Below are 15,884 nucleotides of genomic sequence, written 5' to 3'. Positions count from 1 at the left end.
AGTCTAATTCATACTCTGTGCTGTAGTACATGGCAGTGCATTGCATACAGGTTCCGTGATATTTAGATTTGGAAGGGCCATGGAGTTTATCCTGGTGTTCATGAAACCACCTTTGAATTAGTTTAGCCATGTAGAGAACAGTGTTTGAACCATAGAATGCACCTTGTTTTGTAACATGACCTCATATTCCTTGGCATTATATGACCTTGCAGATATCAGACTTAATGGTTACCATAGGATGGCTGCCCATATCAATCACAGGTCTCTCAAAAATTAAAAAAAATTAAAAATAAAACAACTATCGACATTGTAGCTTGATGGCACCTTTTGCTTTTTCCAAATGTAGACCTTTCTGGATGTAGGAAGTGTGGTTAAAGCTGACCCATCAGACTGTATTACTTTATTCCACAGCTCAGGGGGTTGTGGTTTTGTACAAGTTGCATATCTTTGTTCACTAATTTTGTATAAAAGCTGTTTCTAAATGGCAGTTGTTCCTTAAATTTCAGCTTTGTGAAGGTCACAACATATAGTGGCAGAGAAGCTGATTCAGTTTTGTGGTCATTTTTGAGGCTGCACTGTGGCATTTAACAGCTATCCATGTTGGTAAGCTTCCAATTGTGACCACAATTTTTCATTGCTAATGACGTATGTGCATGCCTGGCACATGTTGTCATTGTTTATGAGGCTGTTCGTTTTGTAGTTTTTGTGAACCAAGACACCAACTATTTGGCCCCTTTGGAGCTCTGACAGTTGCCTCATGTTCAGTTGCCTCATGTTGCTTTGAAAACTCGCATATCAAAATGTCAATTGTCAGACCTTTTTTATACTTAACACTTACAGCTACATGGCAATCAACATAATATGACTCATGTTTGTGCTCATATTCGAAAGTGCTGTAATCTATGTAATCAGGTTCAAACGATAATCTTAATCTTAGTGTCTTTCAGTAGTCTGACATACAGCGAAGCTGAAGAAGATTGACAGCTCAGATTATTGTATTGTGTACTGTTCAAATTTTGGCAGTAGATTTATTGTGGTTGATGAGGCCTTTGCATTTCTCTTTTATAATGGATTGTCAGAAGAATTAAATGATAAACTAGGTTGTCAGATTGGGAAATTACCTTGATGGTTTAATTAAAATGGCAGATCTTGTAGATGATACTATAGGTTAAGAGTGTGACACATTAAATGCCAAATTAGGAGACTGATTGTTTTTTGATCTCTGTTTGAAACAGCACCATTGGCGTGCAGCCAAGAGGACCCAATACAAGTTAGACACACCCAGATTCCTATTAAAACCAGACAGAAGCTTTTTCCAATGCCTTTGTTGGGAAAATTTCAGAACAGAATGCCTAGAGTTTCAGGAAAAAATTCAGTTCCTACAAAATGAATTAGGGGGCACATTTAATTAGAGGTTGTATTATAACTTCGAGGAAGAGTCCATATAATTAATCAAACAGATTTCATTGATTGCAGAACAGCAGAAAATTACATGAATGTTTCTTTTGCAATCGGTTTCAGCTGTATATATGGAAAACATTTAATTTTATTTGATTGATTTCCCCAAAACACTTGTTGATTTTAGGGGTTCCATGGTTACCAAACCTAATATCATTCATTTGGCAATTAGGAAAAAATGTTCTTTTAAGGATCACTTATGAGAAAAAATATATATTGTCAATATATCAATGTGCTACTTCTTACCAATTGATACTGAAACTGAAAATAGAGAAATGTACAGAAAGAATAACTTTTTATTTGGTATGGGATTTTTTTTCAGAAGGAATGGATCACTGACAGGGCTCTAAATAAGAACATTCTTCCTTTGATTACTTTTCATTAAGACAAAGTTAGCAATTTGAACTTACTCAAAAAAAACTATCAATACATTCCTGATAGTGAATGAGTGAAAATCTGTATTTAGTACTAAAACCAGAAACATTAATATTTAACAGTATTCTATGGTTTAGTCTGCACATTTTAATTTTCTTTAAGAAAACCCCTTGTTGTAAATATAAAAATATATATGTTGATTCAGTTTTGCTCTTTCAGTGAGTCAGAGTCTAGAGTCAGTTCTAACTAAGAGCACAGTAATTATGATAAAGTGAACTTTTGTTAATTTCTCTGTTGTTTTGTAAAAGAAAATCTCTCAAAGTAGAGAAACCTGGAAAAGGAATCAACATTCATAATCCCATTACAGCAGAAGAGCCACAAAGGTTTAAAGGCTTTGTAAATTATTATCGAAGAGACAGCAAACATTTTAGCACAATCACTGACTTTACTACTGCTATGTTAAATAAATATCACAGTTTTTGAAATGGACAAATAGAGCATAAGAAACATTTTCAGGTTAAAAGAAAATTAAGTTTATTTTTGCTTGTTTGCTAAACAGTCTTGAATTTTCCTCTCTTTTTGAAGTTGAGATGAATGTATTTTATGTCACAGAATTCAGTTCAGTCACTCATGCTCCTTCTCATTGGATATTTTTAGTTACTTTCGCTCATAAGGATGACTTTAGAATGTATGAAAAAAGAATTAATGTACCTTTCCGTTAAGCAAATTCCATGAAAAATTAACTGGTTGGAGGACACAGTATATATTGTTTTATTTGTACTGATCATAAAAACACTGCTTCCTTAATCAGACTCTTCTAATCTCCCTATCCACTTTTCCTGGTGAGGGTGACAATGTTAAATGAACTCTTAAGGTTCATAATACATTTTCTGTGTCGGCCTTAAAGAGTCCAAGAATTTTCTGAATATAAAACTTCTTAGGTTTTTTTTATTCTGTTCAGTGTTGGCTTGGACATGTGCAGAGGAGGGATGCTGGGTATATTGGGAAAATGATGCTAAAGATAGAGCTGCCAGGTGAGAGGAAAAGAGGAAGGCCAAAGAGAAGGTTTATGGATGTGGTGAGGATGGACATGCAGGTGATGAGTGTAACAAAGCAAGATGCAGAGGACAGGAAGATGCAGAAAAAGATGATCCGAAATGTGGCAACCCCTAACGGGGGCAGCCAAAAGCAGAAGAGATGTCTAATCATGTTTTACCAGGATTACTGCATCTTTTGGTCCTACCTTTTCAATAATTGTATTAGTGATTTAGAACTTTGTTTCTCTGGAGAGTTATTTTTACTACATTGAAGTTTGCTCTTCTGAAACTTGTTTCCTGGTGTTAGTGAAGAAATATATGATTTAAATGAACAAATGTTCCAGTTACATGAGTTAACTGTGAAATCATTTTGCATTGTGGTACTCTGGTTACAGAAGACATTCGGTTAGTCATGTTGGCATTAATATTAGTTTTTCTTCAGGCTATCATTCTGGTATGAGTCAAACTTAGTGGGTAAGCCAGGATTTAAACTGGTAGCCGTGCTGTCTTCTCTTAGTCAGTGACAATCATTTTGGAACACTATGGCCTAGGGCAAACATTTTGATAAATGACCGAAAAATCTTTTACCTGGTATTTCCTTGTTCAAACAAGTTTATTGTGATAGAATTCCAGTGTTTCTGATTTAGCCAAATATGTCTGGGAGTTTGTGAAATGAAACGCTTCCATACAGATGGCAAATGTAGAAAATTTGCCATTTATCATGTTTAACAAAGACTATGACAATCCACAAATAATACTTGTTTTCATGCAACATTGAGGAAGCTGGTCCTGCTGTTTATAGGGTTTTGCACATTATTTATACCTTTGTCACTCATCATTTGAAACGGGCCTCTTTTAATACAAGAATAACTCAGACTGAAGAAGGCCTTGAGTATTGTGTGGGAAATTTCTACAGTAGACTGACTTGTGCAAACATTTTCTTTTAATTTAACAGAGCTCATTTAAGTTTCGGAGATAGGTGCGTCCTGTAAGGGCTTATATCTGTATCTTTATAATATCATATTGCAGAGCACAACTGGCACCCTGCACTTTCTCCTACTCTTATATAAAGAGCACATCTAACAGCAGATAAATAATTTACAGACTGTTAGTTTTTCAGCTTGGGTAGTGCTATTTTTGAACTTGGTATATAATAAATATATTTAACTTGTAGAATTGTAGTATGTATTGTAATCAAAGTGGTAAAAGAACCCACTATCTGGTAGAAATGTATTGGATAATATGCAAATATATTTTAAAATGAACAGTACAGCATGTAGCAATTAATTCACTAAAAATATCCTTACACACACATGTATCTGTAGGATTATGGGTGGTGGAGCATTAGGAACAGGCAGGAACCTTTTGTGCTATATTTTAAAGAATAAAAACTATTCTGTGTATTATATAATGTATTAGAATACATTATTATTAAAATATTCTCATTTAACAGTGTGGTGATTCACTTCTATTAAGGATTGTTATTTTTTTTTTAATCTAGGACTCAACCATAGGGTTGTGAAGGAGATCTTAGGGTGCTATAACACTCCTGATTTTAACATTATTTGCCATTTTGTATTTTCTAAACCGTTGAAGGGGTAACTTTTTGCATTTAAAGAACACTGACCTCACATAGTATTACAGAGATTTACTGATCACAGATAATTGATGTACATTTTAACCATTCCATTTTGAAACAAACTCCAAACTACTGTATATGCTAGATAGGAACATGTAGGTCAAACGGGGGAGCTGCGTATAATTAAAAATGTAACCAGCAGTCTTAGGAAATAGCATCTTTTCACACCTCTCCCCCTTATAAATGCATCCAGAGTGTCTAAAGAAGATCTGAATCCAAGATTTAGCAGTCAAAGGCAAGAGATGCTCTCAGTTTTCCATTACCCCACTCTGTTTTGATACAGCTAGTTCAAGGTGAACACATCTGCAAAGAGACTTTTATATCCCACCTTATAACACAGCAACGCCAAAAGAATATCTCATTGTGGCAACTTTAAATTGAGAGTACATGGGTTTATGGATTAGGCAAAGGAAGACCTGTTTGACAAAATTAATCCGCATCTACACAATTCCTGTTGTAACATAATGTTTTTAAATGTTGTGGGTGCTGCTATAGTCATTTAGGACTTAATAAAAATAGGAAGACAATTAAAATGAGGTTGTAGTTATGACATCTCCAGTTACATTAGTGTAGGCATAACCGTGGGTGCTTTTGGGTATCTGAGTGGGTGTTTCATGCCCAGACACGGTGCTATCCAGATCAGTGCCAAGAAACATTTGCATCCACTTCCAGTGCTAGGAGGAGGAATGTCAGGAATGAAGATTACAAATCCGTATCAATGTTTATTGTTTTTCTCTCTGCCATTTTATTCAACATACAATGGTTGCCTTTTTTGATGAAATACTTTTGCATCGCATTTTTATGACAGGCAATATGCAACACAGAAAGGCAAGCTTTCAGGAAAAATAATGCTCTCAAATTCAACTCCTTCCATAAATTAAACCCTTTTTTCTTTTCTTTTCAAAGAAACAACTTGTGTCCTGATTTTGTGAACACATATTTTGTTCATTTGTGCAGGGAAGTTTAAGTTTCTTTGGCTGGTTTTGACAGCTGAATAATGACATGATGATATTTTCTCATAAAGGAAGGGTCTCTGTTTCAATATATTACATCTAAATTGCTTCTAGTCATGGTCATGTTTTATTTATTTTATCTTATAAAATTACTGCTGAAAACCACACTGTTCAATTTTAACATGAGGTCACTTGAATACTTTGGCAAAGTTGAACTTAACCAACAGCCAGGAGCTGTTTTGTGTAAATTCATGTTGGCATCCCACACTACTTTCACATTGGAATGTCAAGAAATTAACTTGCTGAATTTTTTGTTGAAAGAAAAGCCGAAAGACAACACACATTTGATGAACATTTGCAGAAGGAATACATACAAAATACACCAACAAAAGAAAAAAAAGAGGTGAAAAATATATTTTAAAAATAAATGTAAAATTAGAGCCTCTTTTTTTCTGCTGGTGTACATTGGTTGGATTGTACTGAATCTTTCTACAGAGGAGGATGATGGTCATAACTGGCAGAATGAGAGAGAAAACTGAAATGTCTGCTTTTGTGAGGCAGAGGAGGATTAGATACCATTAAAGGTAGAATCCTGTGACAAAATGACCAAGAGAAGCTATCAGGTTTGTTTATTTCATTTAAGATTTGTTTTAACCTTTCTGTTCTCTCCTGTTAGAAGTGTATGACTACTGAACAATCCCTGGAAAAATAAAAAGAAATAAATGTTACCTGCCATTTACATGGCTATTTCCATTAATATTTTAGTATTTAATAATGTACACACACAGAAATTAACTTGGAAATGCAAAATATATACTATAAAATACTATACTATGATATACTGTTACTGTATTGAAATAAAACAGTGAAATAACAGATTATTCTTCTTATACTGAAAGATGAAGGAGACTCTAATAACTGGTGATCCTACCTATGACTATAATCATGCTGGCATTTTTATGTAGTTATGTTCTGAAAAACAGACTATCTTCCAGGCAGACTGTAGTTTGTGAGACTCAAGGACTTACCACAAGGAAAGGTCCTGTCTCCTTTTCCCTTCACTCTGTACACCTCTGACTATAAATATAACACCAGGTAATGCTGCCTGCAGAAATTCTCAGATGATTCTGCACTTATGGGGTGTATTGATAAGAGGGATGAGACAGAGTATAGTAGTCAGGTGGCAAGTTTGTTTCTTGGTGCAAAGAGAATTGTTTACATCTTAACATCAGCCAAACCAAGGAACGGGTTATTCACTTTTGCTCTGCCAAAGAAGACTCTATGTCTGGCCACTTTTCAGGAAGAAATGATCCACTCCTACAAGTACTTGAGGGTCCACATTAATGACAGGTTGAACTGGTCTCAGAACACAGAGGAACTATGTAAGAAAGGGCAGAACAGTTTTTTTTTTCTTAGGAGACTGCATTCCTTTAATGTGGGAAGTAACATTCTTTAAATCTTTTATTACTTTGTGATTGCCAGTGTGATTTTCTATGCTGTGGCATGCTGGGCTGGTAATATCACTTCGAGAGAAGCCCACCAAATCAACAAGCTAATTAAAATTCCGGTGCAGTTTTGGGGCACACTGTGGGCCCTCTGGAGGTAGTAGCAAAGGATAGAATTAAAATAAAACTGAGTGCCATTATGAACAAAGCTGTGCATCCTCTCTCAGACACTAGCCAACAAATTATTCAGCAGAAGTGTGTATATAAGTCATATTGTGAGTTTCACATTTGTCTGTCTGTCTGTCTGTCTGTCTGTGTTAATTTCACATAGTTTTTTTTTGTTACTGGCATAATGATGTACCATAACTGCATACCATATTTCTTATGCTGACACTGATTACTCAAGAGGCTTTTTTCTGCAGGGCTCCCCCTTACCTGAAAAAAAAACCCCAAATATCAGAGTCGCATAGTGTGGGGGAGTAACGATCTCCTCAGTCTGTCATTGGAGCAGGACAGTGACAGCAGTCTGTCTCTGAAGCTGCTCCTCTGTCTGGAGATGATACTGTCCAGTGGATGCAGGGATTCTCCATGATTGACAGGAGCCTGCTCATCGCCTGTCGCTCTGCCACGGATGTCAAACTGTCCAGCTCCATGCCTACAATAGAGCCTGCCTTCCTCACCAGTTTGTACAGGCATGAGGCATCTTTCTTGTTCATGCTGCCTCCCCAGCACACCACCGCATAGAACAGGGCACTCGCCACAACCATCTGATAGAACATCTGCAGCATCTTATTGCAGATGTTGAAGGACACCAGTCTTCTAAGGAAGTATAGTCGGCTCTGTCCTCTCTTGCACAGAGCATCAGTATTGGCAGTCCAGTCCAATTTATCATCCAGCTGCAGTCCCAGGTATTTATAGGTCTGTATCCTCTGCACAGAGTCACCTCTGATAATCATGGGGTCTAGGAGGGGCCTGGGTCTCCTAAAATCCACCACCAACTTCTTGGTTTTGCTGGTGTTCAGGTGTAAGTGGTTGGAGTTGCACCATTTAACAAAGTCCTTGATTAGGTTCCTATACTCCTCCTCCTGCCCATTCCTGATGCGGCCCATGATAGCAGTGTCGTCAGCGAACTTTTGCACGTGGCAGGACTCCGAGTTGTATTGGAAGTCCGATGTATATAGGCTGAACAGGACCAGAGAAAGTACAGTTCCCTGCAGCGCTCCTGTGTTGCTGACCACAATGTCAGACCTGCAGTTCCCGAGATGCACATACTGAGGTCTGTCTGTAAAATGGTCCATGATCCATGCCATCAGGTATGTATCTACTCCCATCTCTGTCAGCTTGTCCCTACGGAGCAGAGGTTGGATAGTGTTGAAGACGCTAGAGAAGTCCAGAAACATAATTCTTACAGTACCACTGCCTCTGTCCAAGTGGGAGAGGGATCGGTGTAGCATATAGATGATGGCATCCTCCATTCCCACCTTCTCCTGGTATGCAAACTGCAGAGGGTCGAGGATGTGGTGGACCTGTGGCCTCAGGTGGTGAAGCAGCAGCTGCTCCATGGTCTTCATCACATGTGGCGTCAGAGCGACAGGTCGGAAGTCATTCAGCTCACTGTGACGTGATACCTTTGGGAGTGGGGTGATGAAGATGCGCTATAGAGGACTCCCCAGCTCCAGCGCACAGGCCTTCAGCAGTCGTGGCGATACTCCATCTGGACCCACTGCTTTGCTGGCACAAAGTCTCCTCAGCTCTGCTCATCTGGGCTGCTGTAATTGTGGGTGAGGATATCACTTCTATGCTGGTATCAGCAGGAGGATGGGTGGAGGGTGCAGTACTAAAAGGTGAGAGTGGGTTAGCGTGGTCAAACCTGTTAAAGAAGTTGTTCATTTGGTTTACTCTCTCCATGTCTCTCTCAATGGTGGCACCCCGCTTTGAGCTGCAGCCAGTGATGATCTTCATCCCTCCCACACTTCCTTCATGCTGTTATTCTGCAACTTCTGCTCCAGCTTTCTCCTGTACTGCTCCTTCACCGCCAAGAGCTGGACTCAGAGTTCCTTCTGCATGCGCTTAAGCTCATGCTGATCACCGCCTTTAAAAGCCCTTTTCTTCTGGTTCAAAAGGCCCTTGATGTCACTTGTAATCCATGGCTTGTTGTTAGCATAGCAGCATACTGTTTTTACTGGAACTACAATGTCCATACAGAAGTTGATGTAGTCAGTAGTGCAGGCAACAACCTCCTCAATGTTCTCACTATGTGACCCCTGCAGGATATCCCAGTCCGTAGTTCCAAAGCAGTCTCTCAGAGCCTGCTCTGCCACAAGGGACCACTTTCTGAATGAGCGCGTGGTTGTAGGTAGTGCCCTCACTCTTGGTTTGTAGTGAGGCTTAAACAGAACCAGGTTATGATCTGCTTTCCCAAGCACAGGCAGCGGGGTGGCGCTGTATGCATCTTTAACGTTTGCATACAGTAGGTCAATAATCCTATTTCCCCGGGTGTTACAATCCACATACCGGGAGAAGGCAGATAATGTTTTGTCCAGAGTCACGTGGTTAAAGTCTCCGGCGATTAGCACAAGTGCCTCAGTGTGCTGTGTTTGTAATTTAGCAACAATGGAATGGATGATGTCACCCGATATTTCCATGTCTGCCCGAGGGGGGATGTAAACAATAACAACAATGACGTGTCCAAACTCTCTGGGCAAGTAATTCGGACGCAGACTTATGGTCAACAGTTCGATGTCCCTGCAGCAGGTGGAGATTTTAACGTTTACATGTCCATAGTTGCCACACCTTGTATTCACATAGAGAGCGAGTCCTCCTCCTTTCCGCTTCACGCAGGTATTTGGGTCTCTGTCCGCTCTAACTGTGCTAAACCCGGGTAGCTCCACATTAGCATCTGGGATGTTTGTTGTTAGCCACGTTTCACAAAAACACAACAAACTGCATTCTCTGTAGGACCTGACACATTTCCCAGGATCACAGAAGGCACTGAAGGCTTGAAATGCCACTTTCTCACAAGTTGCTTTGCTTTTAGCTTAGCCATAAAAAGTAGCAGCACAGAAATTTTTTTTAATGGTTTTACTCATTAATACTGTTGATCCAGAAATGTGAACGGTCACTTTGCCTCAAGTGAAACATTGAGTCCCTGTTTATTTGTTGAATGACTAGCCCTAGAATTTCCAGGATTGCATGAGTGAATGAGGTGGTTATATCCTGTAGCTATTATAAAATAGCTGTTGGTTATAATAGCTGGTTCCATGCTATCCTACAGGCGTTAAAGTGAATTTAAGATCTGATGGCATGAGAGGCCAAACATTTAGTAACTTTTACAGTCAAAACTCCAGTAGCATGTCTCTTTATTTTTATGGCATGGCTGATTATACTAATGAAAACACCATTCACAGATAGGTTCACTGCTGCCATGTAGAGGGGGTGCGCCTCAATAACAATGAAGGTCAGATATCTAGCATTTAAATGTTACTGTGCTTTTATCAAGAAGCATAAAATGTCTAAGACTATTGCGTCATCAGTTTCAGTCAGTACTGATGACATACAGCATGATGGGTCAATGACCTAATGGGATTTTTGTCAGATATTCTCATCTGTATGAATAAGCAGGATATGTGATTCATTGGACAAGGCAATATTTTTACAGTTTTCCAGGGTCCAGAGTTTGTTTTCTTTATCCTCTTCAGAAACGATGCAACATGATGAGTTGTACTTTCTAATGTATCTCTGTCATAACATTCATTGTATGTCTGTCTGTCTCTTAGCAAATATTTTAGCCAGTCTTCCTGAAGCTGTGTTTCTTTTTGGGTAGATATTTCTGGCATGTTGATTCATTGGTAATACATCAATTACATTATTATATATGAAAATCATAGTAGCACTTCTGTTCCCAATATAGTCTTTATGTTCAGCATCAAAAACTATTTTTGGTAATCGTAGCCACTGGAAACATAGTTCTTAACCATTCTTCAGTTGAATTGCATCCACACAATATCTATTTTTACTTTATTACCCCTTTAAATAGCTTTCTCTGCACATATGATGCTAACACCGATTGAGATGTCATGTACAAGGGAAGAGTGGGTACTGTATGTGCATTAAAATGGTCACAAAGTGTACATATTGTGCCCATACAAACCATAACTCTCTACAGTATTTTAGATCAATAAAAACTAAACACAAAGTCAAACACAAACACATAGATTCTATACACCTTAAACAGCCTTAATACTGGGTGCGTCTATAGGCATCAAAACATTGCTGTACTTCTGTCCATACCATGTCACTCATAGCAGGTGCTAGTATTATAATAACTAACATGTCAAATAAATATTATTCAACCAAATGCCAATAATGCCAAACACAATACCTTGATTAGATTGAGTAGATATGCTACATAATTTATAGAATAGTTGGTGCTGGTGACAGCATTCATTACATGAGGAGCTGACAATTTTGGGGAAAAAAATAGCCTACATGCTATGCATCAGTAGAGCCCAGCAAAAACAAACCCCACAATAACATCACTTGGGAAACGTTGGATTTTAGTGGTGCTCCAGGTGCAGCAATGCTCACAAGCTGTGATTTCAACATCCAACAGCTAGTGCAGGCCAACCGCTATCACCAGGTCTGAATACACTAGAAGGCACAACTAGCAATGTGGCCCACAATCCATTCCACCAAACCTGGATTCAGCTTTTTTGCAAGGGGCTCTTCTGGGATCGATGAATGATGATAATTCAAAACCTATCTTCTGATTAGTTTGTGTTTTTACAGTACATACCTCAGTATGGAAAAATCTAATGGGATCAACTCTTGACTTACATATAAACTGTGTTTATGGTTTCCAGATAACCCAGTTTTGATGTGTATGTATAAATTGCCAGGAAATAGCAGCCAGTTGTAGTTTTCACTGATAATGAAAAACAGTGAATTTCTTTTACACATGTCCACGGAGAAAACTTTGGTCTTGGAGACTGTTTTGTTAAGTATCAAAAGACTACAGTATTTCTTCCTTTAGACTCCATCTAGTTTTATTACTGTAGGTATCTTATATGTTGTATATTAATGCAACAAACCAAATCATTTAAGCATTTTGTATAGTAAGTAGTTGAAAACTGAACACAAAGCCTGCATGAAGATGCATGCTTAGATTCAAATTTAAGACCAATACCAACATACTCGCTTATAACATAAGAAAAGAAAAAAACAGGAAACCAGGCAATCCGCCGCAGGGAAGGGTCAGCTTTGGAATACGCAGCGCTTGGCGAGCTGGGAGCTTGTCAACTCATGTTTAACCTGTAAACCGAGAACCTGATAACCAGAGCGAGAGTGAAGAAAGAGAGAGAGAGAGCGAGAAACAGAAGGAGGGGTGGGCTGGGGGCGCCTGCGAGTCTGTCGTTTCAAGTCCTGCCCCTGTTGCTTGAGCGCTCTTAATAAATTTCAGTAGTTCACTTGGCTGCGGTGCGGCTGGCTGGCTGCGCGCACACGCGCGCCCTCACACGCACGCGCGCGCGCACGAGTTTTGCTGCTTGATTTCATGGAGTTTGCTGCCGACTAATTGGCTTGGCATTTACATTGTATTGTGTTCAAGTTATGGGATAATCCAGGTGGTTTCCCAGTTTTTGATAACCACCTATAGAAGTAGTGTTCGTTGAACTGAAAGAAAAGAGAGGCAGTAAAGCGTAGCTGATACACAGCGTGGAAGTAGTTTCAGAAACTCGTTGTACTTCGTATGGGTTAGTCGCAGATTTGAAACCACGGACTTTTTTTTTAAACCCCGTGTAACTGATACATTCTGCCAGAAGTTGCGTCATTGCATCACTCACCGGAGCATCTCACGAGTGGACTGTTGTGGACAACTTAAGTGGTGTAGGCGATGGTGCAGCTGACGGCGAAATGATGGCAGCTGCCCTGTGCCAGGTAAGGACTGTCACCCGGACGCCAGGTATGCAGCTTGCTAGTGCCTTTCTGCCAAATACATTACACTTTTATGGTTGTTAGTTTAACACTTTAACTTATAATTAATACTGACTTAGCGATCAATGACAGTTCAAATAACTATCACGATGGGAAAAACGTATAGCCTGCACACGGTGATGTAGTGGAAGTTCTGCAGATCCAATGTGTATGTCTGTACGTCTGTCTTTCCATCAGTCAGAATTTCAGCAGCATGATCCGAATATTTGCAGGTGTCATTACTGGCATTGCTAAACGTGCATACAATTAATGCTTTAGTGCATTGCAATACATTTACTAATAGTTTAATACTGAAATCTAGCATGTCATTTAGTTTCTGTAAACTGGAATATTTGCTATAGTCATTCTGTTAAATTGATATTTGTAAATGCTGTAAAGACATTTGTGTAAACAGCACATTCTAATCTATTTGTGATCATATGCCATATGTGGATGTTATGTTTTTCCATCTAGTCGTTTGTAGAACATGCAATGACCTGAAAAGTGCTCTTTCCAAAACCAAACACCTTATATCTGCTTAGTTAAGAACTGAAAAGAAATATTGCTTAACCTCTGTCCTTGTTTTCCTTTTCTGATCTGTCTTTTCTTTTGCAGACTGGGAAAAGTAAATATTCACCTTGTAGCAAAACAGTAATGTTTTGTAAGATGGTGTTGTACTGTGCATGGCACCTATAAGTGCACAGATTAATAAAACTATTTTTGTTAACTGTTTTTCGTTTTGTTAATTATATAGTTAATTGTAGCAAAGAATTGTCAGTATTAAAAATATGAATGTGAGATCAAACCTATACTTTTTTTTAATATACTGAGTAATTCTAGAGTCATTCAATTATAAAAATACACCTATTTTAATTATTTCAATTGAATCCAGGATCACAGAGAGACATGAACCAACCTTCAGTGTAGAAGCAGCCTATTATAGTGCGTGACAGTACCTAAATATAACATTCCCCAACCAGTTTAATCCTGTTCAGCACCACAGGGGCTGGAGCCTATGCCAGCAGTGCTGGGTGAAGGGCAGGAAACACACAGGTTTCATTAAACATATATCCTCTCACAGCAGGCATTTTGGAATCAATGATTTAACCTAAACTGGACATCTCTTTAAGTTTGGAAGGAAAACTTATGGAGAAAGCAGGCCAAATGGGCAAAAGCCTCAGACAAAATCTGGTGTGAGAACTCCGAGTTGATGAGGCTAAAGCCCTGCCCACAACACCACCTTCATCACTTACTTAGTTAACCAAAAATAAAGTAGTATAAGTACTAGTAGTAGCTGTAGTAGTGTTGTCATGTGTATACAGTACAACACACTGTATCAGTGCATGCTCCCAAACTACCTGCCCAAACAGTACAGTTAAATTCTTACATGTATTCATCACTCTCTGGCACCATGATAAAAACGAATGCATTCAAATACAGAACTTTATTGTAATTCACAGAAGAACACAAATTAACTTACCTGGTGTACTCTTTACCACTGTTTCTTTGCACTGATTACCTGAATCCTAGTGCAAAAAACCTTGCCTGGAATCAGTCTAGTTGCTCTTGACTGGATTTTCTCTACCATTGCTATGTCTTCTTTTGTGGTATGGAGACCAAAACTACAGACAGTAATCCAGATGAAGCCTCACCAGTACATTGAATTGCTTACGGTGAGTGAGTATGATGCATTCGTTTTTCATATCCACTTTGTCCTGGTAAGATTATGGGAACCTGATCCTATTCTGGCATACATGGACACATCATAGGACAATAGTCTAACAGACCACACATACTAGATAGATAGATAGATAGATAGATAGATAGATAGATAGATAGATAGATAGATAGATAGATAGATAGATAGATAGATAGATAGATAGATAGATAGATAGATAGATAGATAGATAGATAGATAGATAGATAGATAGATAGATAGATAGATAGATAGATAGATACTTTATTAATCCCAAGGGGAAATTCACTAAACATAAACTACTGTCTGAGTTCAATTATTATCAACAATTGTGTAATGTTATCAAGTGCGTAATGCACTATTCTTAGTCCATTGACAGTAGTTGAAGAAATACAGTGGCTTCATTTTGTAGATAGTCTTTTTGTCAATATCTTAAAGCTTTACCTAATTAGCTTTCTTGTTAATTATTTATACTTCCAAATAGTCTTGCACATGAATATATTTACTGTGTTCACAGTTATATTAGCACAGGTTGGTATTTGTAAGATAGCATTCTGCATTACTGTAGTGTTTGTTTCATAGACTTATGTCTAAAATGATCATCTAATGTTGATAAGATGCAGTTGTGAAAAGAAAACAGGTTGCTATAGGATGCCATAAAAACTCGGTATCACTGTACAATGCAGTGAAGACTTCTCACTCCTGATATATAATATAACCTTTAATATGTACTAATTGCAAGAGTTCAGCTAATGTTCAGATATTTTTAGGTATTAATTTAAAATGATATGCACATCTAATAGAAAATGTTCATATCCAAAGACACATTCAGGTAACAAATCCCAAGTCAGGAATTAATTTCTATAGCACCATTCGAAAAGCACTTTACAGGCATAATACTATTTTGAAAAAATGTTTGTGTATCTTTTTTCAACACTGACAAGTTGCACACAAAACCATTGCTTGGAACTGAACCTGCAATACAGTCCAGTGATGAAGTGTTTAGATGCGTTCAGATTGTCACATGTTGTCATGAGAAAAATGATCCTAAAATTATAAAATGCATGACTTAAATAGAGATATTATTTCTTGTTTTAATAAATGTAATTTGTAATTTCCCAATGTTCTAAATAAAAGTATTCAGTATGAAAGATGTAATAGTTCTTTAATTATCCAAGTTAATACTGGTCATAAAGTGTTGAGTGAAATATGTTGCATCCAAACAGCTTAACATGAATTGGGTCAATGATTCCGTTTGTTGGTTTGTTTACAATAATAAAAAAAAGTAGTTAAGGCCAAAAGAAGTGCTTT

General features: G+C 38.1%; 1 protein-coding gene across 8 annotated transcripts in view; it reads left to right on the top strand.

Annotated features, from left to right (window-relative positions):
* The window catches only part of LOC120531205 (tensin-like), an 801,530-nt gene that overhangs the window by 439,189 nt on the left and 346,457 nt on the right, over positions 1–15,884 (top strand). The window contains exon 1 of one of the 8 annotated variants that reach the window (XM_039756409.1): positions 5,987–6,085. The exons of 6 other annotated variants lie outside the window; for them this stretch is intronic. In XM_039756409.1, the coding sequence (XP_039612343.1) occupies positions 6,065–6,085 (21 nt within the window). In that variant the 5' untranslated portion in view covers positions 5,987–6,064. Of the gene's footprint in view, positions 1–5,986; positions 6,086–12,457; positions 12,842–15,884 lie in introns of those variants that run through there. One more of the 8 variants, XM_039756408.1, reaches the window with a different exon arrangement.

The sequence above is a fragment of the Polypterus senegalus genome, chromosome 6 (genome assembly GCF_016835505.1).
Source record: "Polypterus senegalus isolate Bchr_013 chromosome 6, ASM1683550v1, whole genome shotgun sequence".
NCBI classification, from domain to species: domain Eukaryota; kingdom Metazoa; phylum Chordata; class Cladistia; order Polypteriformes; family Polypteridae; genus Polypterus; species Polypterus senegalus.
Note: the sequence above shows the minus strand (reverse complement) of the source record. Positions and strands in the feature narration are given on the sequence as shown.